The following is a 6,457-nucleotide window of genomic DNA, read 5'->3' as shown; positions in this document are numbered from 1 at the left end:
ATGTATAGAGACAGTAGTGCCAACTTCAGACTTTGGAACCAAAATGGCTGTTCATTATGCATGCAGAACAGCATGCAGCTGTTGTAAACACTGATGCATAATCCACCATTTTGGTTCCAACAATTAAGACACTCATGTCACAACTGTACATTAACTGCTCTGATTAGCGCTGGAGGTACCAGACCATCCACAACAGCTGTAACAAATGGAAGAAGTTGTGACACAATTCACATCTCCAGTATTTCACAATGTCTCCTGACGTTTATTGACGTTAACTTGACACATCTTGAGACAACAAAAAAAGATATCTGAAGTAGACTTCAAACCCACAAAAGCATGGTCAGATGGTGGTCAACACACCTACTACCTCTGCCTTTGGCAAAACGTGCAGTTTTATGGCAACCAGGCAATCCAACCATTTTGGCCACCAATTATGATCAAGTCTACCAAGAGGACACCGCTGATCTCTAAAACAAAATCTGAATAGGCTACTGGCTCTTGGGGGTCAAGTCACGGTCCTCCACTTTACAACTCAAGAACAGATTGGAGTGGTTCCCTCCACCCATTCCAGTGGCAGGAGACTGGGCACCAGGCACATAGCTCTCAACGGCCAGTAAGCTATCAGGGTGGACCAGTGGTGAGCAGACACTGCTGACACTGCAGACTCGGTGTGCGATTGAAGAGAAAGTACTGTGGTTGAGAAGAGCATCAGTAAAAGCACCGCGTCAAGAATGGAAGAGGTTTCCATTTCAAAGGGTTGGCTTACTGGCCATCCGTACTACTGCACGCTGCCACTCAGATGCAGTCCATGAACGAGCCGCGCACCTTAGACTGAATAAGAATAAAGGATGCACACAGCCAAACACATAGCGCTTGTGGGTTTTCCTTCTGACAAACTAACAAGGTGTAGATGCCTTTCCCCAACTCAGTCATGCATGTACATTTCTCTCCACGCTGTTCTTATAAACACAATAGTCACGTTAATATTTATACCATAACTCTCTACAAATTAACATATTAAACCCTGGAAACAAACCAGATTCCAGAATATTGAGTTGTCACACCTTAACATGTTACAAAGAAATTAAAACAACAAACATAAATCTCAATTTTTTTGTTAGAAAGTATACAGTTGCCAAATTTGACGAGAGCGAACTTGGCCAAAATATTGGCTTGGAGAGCAACGCCAAGACTGCTCAAATGAAACTGACCAAAATGCTTTAAAAAAGTGGCGTAAGTGATGTAAAGATACCCATTGAGGCTATCTGTGAGCAGCATGTCTAGCACTGAGGGTGCATGCCAGAATGGTTGGTTGACAACTCATCAAACAAACCTATAGTCTTGGCTATGTTGCTGTACACTTGACCATTGCAGTGTATGCAAATCAGTCACATTTACATACAGGTCAAAGGTAACTACAGAGGGCCTTTACCTAATAACACTAGCCATCTGATGTACCAAACTACAAATGGAAAGTGAAGCCATACGTTCATATCTGGCTGAACTAAGTTCTGGGTAAACTGGTTAAGCATTCAATTGTGGACGGATTTCGTTAAAAATGAATACACAATGCATGGACGGGTTTGTGGTTTGGCATATTAAAAAAGTGTCTATACCATAACTCTGTGTGTTTTCTATAATGAAATTCTGTCCAGACTGAATTGCCATTTGTGGACGGATTCAAAGAGCAAAAGTTGAGAATTCCTGATCTTTTGAGTAACATTTCTATAACAAATGTCACAGGATTAAAACACACATGATCGTGGAGGGTTTTTACTCATAATAGTATAAATATTGCTCTGATATGCAAGCCAGTTTAGAAAATCTCTCATAGCACTTGACAGTTATGGGGGTTCAGCCTCTTTTTTAACCTTCCATAATGTCTGCTTGTTGTGCTTTGGCAATAATCTGCACACCCTAATTCAGGAAAGTGTCAGATTTGTTTGATCTTGTATTTTCACTAAATTTAATTCAATAACATTTGCAGGTGTCTCATTTTAGGGTCAAGGGCTTAGCCCGAAGATAGAAATTTCTTACAATACGCAGACGTCGTCATGTGCTAAACAAAATCACCCCCTTCATATAAAATTTTCCTAACAGTTTGTATCAAAATTTTGTGGCCTCAACGTCAATAACATGTATAGTTACCCTTTCCTTCAAAAGCATAGTTCTATTAAAAAGGACAGCATCACATCCTTGTCTTTTGACTAATCATATCCTCTGTAGTTATGTACCCAACAGTGCAAATTATGAAACTCTTGATGACAAGTTGACCGCAAGCCCTTCTCATTACGTATTCAACTGTTATGCATGGGCTGATTTCAATGGCTCCACCCTCGTGGCCACACCCTCATGGCCACACCCTCTGTGATATTTATGTAGAGTATTATCCCTGATGAACAGTCTAATGTGCGTGTATGATGTATGTGTGTGTGTGTACATGCATGTTTCTCACCAGAAAACCCAACCGTTTGTGCACATTCAGCTGAAAATATGCTGAGCACGCTCCATGCCATTTACACAAGTGCAAACCAAGGCACTGCATAAGACCACCACCAAGTCCATGTGCATGACATTTTCAAGTAACTGGCTTGGAAGGCATCCTGAAACTCCCTTTCAAAATTTTCAAGCAAAAACGTACAAAAGCGTTACGACCTATACATAACTCTTCCGCCCTGGTAAAATGTACACTTTAAAAAACATTACATTACAGTCTTAAATACTTAAAACGGACGGCAGGTGAACCGAAGTATTACATTTCAACCTCCTTGAGCCTTTTTGGTGGCAGTTCAGACTACAATATCAGCTCCAACACTCAAACAATGGCAAAGTTACTGTTCATGATATGTCACAGGATACACACTTAAGAACTAATATTTTGTCGTTCATACTATATCTGCTCTTTGTTCTCATCTTAAAATTGTTGACTTCAAATGCACATAGGATACACACACAAGCATTGCAAATGAACACAGGTAGATTTAACATTCATCAGAAATGTTCACTGGACGGACTGCGTAAGGGCATCAAATGTACAATTAATACATGGATTTACTTCACACAAGCTAATCAGTTTGCACAACTTTCCACATAAAAATCAGATTTCACTATGGGGCTTTCACAGTAGTGCACCTCCAAGAGTTTGCAACGCATTGGCCAATCACAGTGTGTGAAATCTGTCAACCCAATGGACGTTTGGAAATTAAAAGGGTCGACAGATTTTTGCGTGTTGTGATTTGGCCAACCCACAAACTGCAAACTCTTGGAGATGCACTCTAGTGAATCGCCCATTTTGGACGGAGGGAAAAGAATCCGGCAGGGCGACAAATTACTGGAAGAGTAGCAAGTGGTAGATACGGAACGTCCGAACGTCCGGACAGAAACAAATGCATTCAGGGGGGGGGGGAAATCCCAATTCCTGGCAGGGCCGAAAAGGGAGAACTTGCTGGGGATTAAATTAACACAAAGCTTTTGACTTATCTGAATCTATCATGACATAGTAATACTCTTTTGACTGATTTAAATTTGCCACATAGATATGCTGCCTCGATGCTACTCAAATTTTTGTGCATAAAAATATCTCTCTCTCTTGTTTGCCAAGGACTACAAAGGATTCAAACCTTTCTGAGTAACACTGTTTGTTGACAAACTCACTTTCCTCGTCACTCTTAAACTACTGATATATTTTACATTCCATATACATAAAAACAAATTAATTCCAAGTGCTACTTACATTGACATCTTATAAATACATTTCTGGGAAGTAAAAAAAAAAAGTCAACTGACTCCCATGCTGCTGAATTGATGACGATTGTCTATGTGATTCAATTGATTTGAAAAAAAAAAAAAACGGACGGGACACTTGATTTTTTTTATACAGAACTATTCATAAAAAATCAGTCTAGTTCATTGATCTCATTTTAAATTTATGAAATTTATACTAGCTCTCATAAAATATATGATTTCTTTTACTATGTACATTTTTCAACAATACTTTGTCTTTCTATAATGCTGCATTTTCATTGAGATCAACTTTCAGAAACGTTTTCCTTCCTGCAACATCCCCCCCAAACTATGACTATTTCAGTTTATGTTCTCTAGACTCCCACCTGGGAAATTACGTTGGGAAATATTACTTTGACCAATCCCTCAAAAAAACATAAATAAATAAATAAAAATGCAATAAAATCAATCAATGAAACAAAATTAGGGAAACAATTGACAAAACAAGCCATTGAATTCCATAAAAACCATCTGTGAAAATATGCACATCTGTTTGTGGACAGCGGTATTACAAAAAATAAATCCCTACTTTCAAACTAAAATCTCACTTCTCAAAATCACGGACACTGAGTAAAATTCAACCAATCTGGAAAAACGTTTCAACTTCAGGGCGAAACTCCCACTCCACCCAGGAAAAACCGCACAGTCACACTGTCGACTGTAGTGTGTGACTGTGCATATGTGTGGGTGTGCGTGTGACTGAAACGGTCAGCGATCTTCCAAAGAGAGCAGAACCAACAGATTTGCATTCGCGCGAATGGCCTAAAAAAATCACAGCAAGAAATCAGCACAGCGTCTGAAAACATCACCACCATTAACATAGGGCAAGCTTGACGTTTTGACAACAACTCTCCCAATTTCAACCTATTTTTGCAATCAAGTCTCTTTAAAATGCACCGCGCCCATCCAGCCATCAGCCGGAGACCTTTTATTTTTGCTTTGACCGCGTGACCATCTGCTCTCATCCAACTCTTTTTAACGCACGAGCCAACCAATCATGGATGACCCTTTGCTCAGATCCACCAATCAGAGGAAGGGAAGGGGGAGGAGGGGGAAGGTGTTACGATGGGCCGTCGGCGTAGACAGCTGATAGTTGGCTGGGACAACGGTCCACGGCGTTCATTTGCAGGAGTGGGCTGTCGTCGAGGGACCGGCCAGCACTCAGAATGCTGAACTCTCCTGGGCTTCCAGGCATGTCTCCGTTAAGACCTGACCACGAACAAGATTTCCAAGAAGAAAAAAAAAGAGAATAGAAACTATACCAAAAAACAAAGCTAATGTCAAAATCTTTGATCCAATCAGTTACAAGACAGCACCAACACAGGACTGAAGCCAAGCACTGTGAACAAAATGGAAAATACATGTGACAATCAACAATTACAAGCAAATATTACAGGTAAAATGGGTTCCTGGCATGACCAATTTTGAGGATGCTGTGCAAGCTACTCTGGACAGAGAAGCGCAGGTGTTCCCCCAAATCAAGAACGCACACGTACAAGTGGTCCTGAGCCCGATCAAGCCCTGCACTTCATCGGCATTGCCAAAATGCCAATTGCATGCCCCAAACCAGCCACGTGCAGCGCAAGCCTTGGGAAAGTAAAGCCCACCATTGTGGATGAACTGGAAAATGAGCAGAGCGCCCCCCCCCAACCAGCTGTTTCCATAGCCAACCACTGGCAGGCAGTATAGTGCATGGAACCCGTAACGCCATGTGTTCCGATTTTCGCCCGTTCAGTTCAGATTCTTCAAGCAAATGAAGGAATACAAGAAGAAGCCACCATGGCTGCAGCGAATGTTATGGAGGATGAATATCGACTTGATCGTATAACATAAACAAGCCAGTATGAGAGAGAAGCCGACTATACCCATTTACAAACACCCCCGCAAGGTGCAGCAACATCAAGCCACATTCAGCCAATAAGCAAAGAGGGCAGTGATTCAAGTGTCACCACAGAAACCAAAAAGAAAAAAATCAAGTGACCATTTCCGCGAGATGACCCGTGTAAAGTGCCAAAAACCTTACACTTGCAATACACTGATACAAGTTGATCCTGGGGGTGATTGGCAGGTGGTCAAACAGGGTAGGCAAGCACAACTTGGGTCAAAGGTCACATTGTCTGCATTGGTTGAGGGAAACAGGGCCAAGGTCCTCCAAAAAAGGTTTTGTTGTTATAATATAAACAAAATTGGGGGTGAAGACTTTTCACTTCTAAAGCGTACAAAAAGCCTCCCCCCAGCATTTTGCACCCCTTGGATATACCGGTAGCTTTCTGGATCCGTCTTTGATTGTGGTCTACTGAAAAAAAATTCACAGGACATATTTTTTCCCCTTGCTGACAAATTTATAGTAGAGAACCATGCTTCTTGGACAAAACTTACTCAGCACTTCATCTCCCGAAAAGACTGATTTATCTGGATAGTTTGGAATTTAAAGGAATTTTTTCATTGACACTTTGAGATCCAACATGTCTAGTATGAACTACATCTTTGTTAGCAGTCTCACTGAAAAGTTCACGATGAAATTTCGAGTTAAAAAATTGGCAATTCGATATGAACGATTTCCTTTGACTAGTGAAACCAAAGAAGCAGAGCATAATGCAATTTAGCACACCCAGCGAGAAGGGGATCATTCTTGAACTGAATAATGCAACTGATGCGATCACATTTTAGCTGT

At 41.1% G+C, this 6,457-nt stretch overlaps 1 protein-coding gene across 7 annotated transcripts in view; it reads right to left on the bottom strand.

The window, feature by feature from the left end:
- Nucleotides 1-234: 234 nt before the first annotated feature.
- The window catches only part of LOC110977415 (zinc finger protein GLIS3-like), a 72,141-nt gene continuing 65,918 nt past the window's right edge, over nucleotides 235-6,457 (bottom strand). For 6 of the 7 annotated variants that reach the window (XM_022231521.2, XM_022231522.2, XM_087143735.1 and 3 more), the window contains one exon: nucleotides 235-4,992. In XM_022231521.2, coding sequence (XP_022087213.2) covers nucleotides 4,844-4,992 — 149 coding nt within the window. In that variant the 3' untranslated portion in view covers nucleotides 235-4,843. The remainder of the gene's footprint in view (nucleotides 4,993-6,457) is intronic. The other variant, XM_022231523.2, reaches the window with a different exon arrangement.

Source organism: Acanthaster planci, linkage group LG12, assembly GCF_054643075.1.
Source record: "Acanthaster planci isolate LZ-2023a linkage group LG12, COTS_SCS, whole genome shotgun sequence".
Classification (NCBI taxonomy): Eukaryota; Metazoa; Echinodermata; class Asteroidea; order Valvatida; family Acanthasteridae; genus Acanthaster; species Acanthaster planci.
This window is presented reverse-complemented; position numbering and strand designations above follow the sequence as displayed.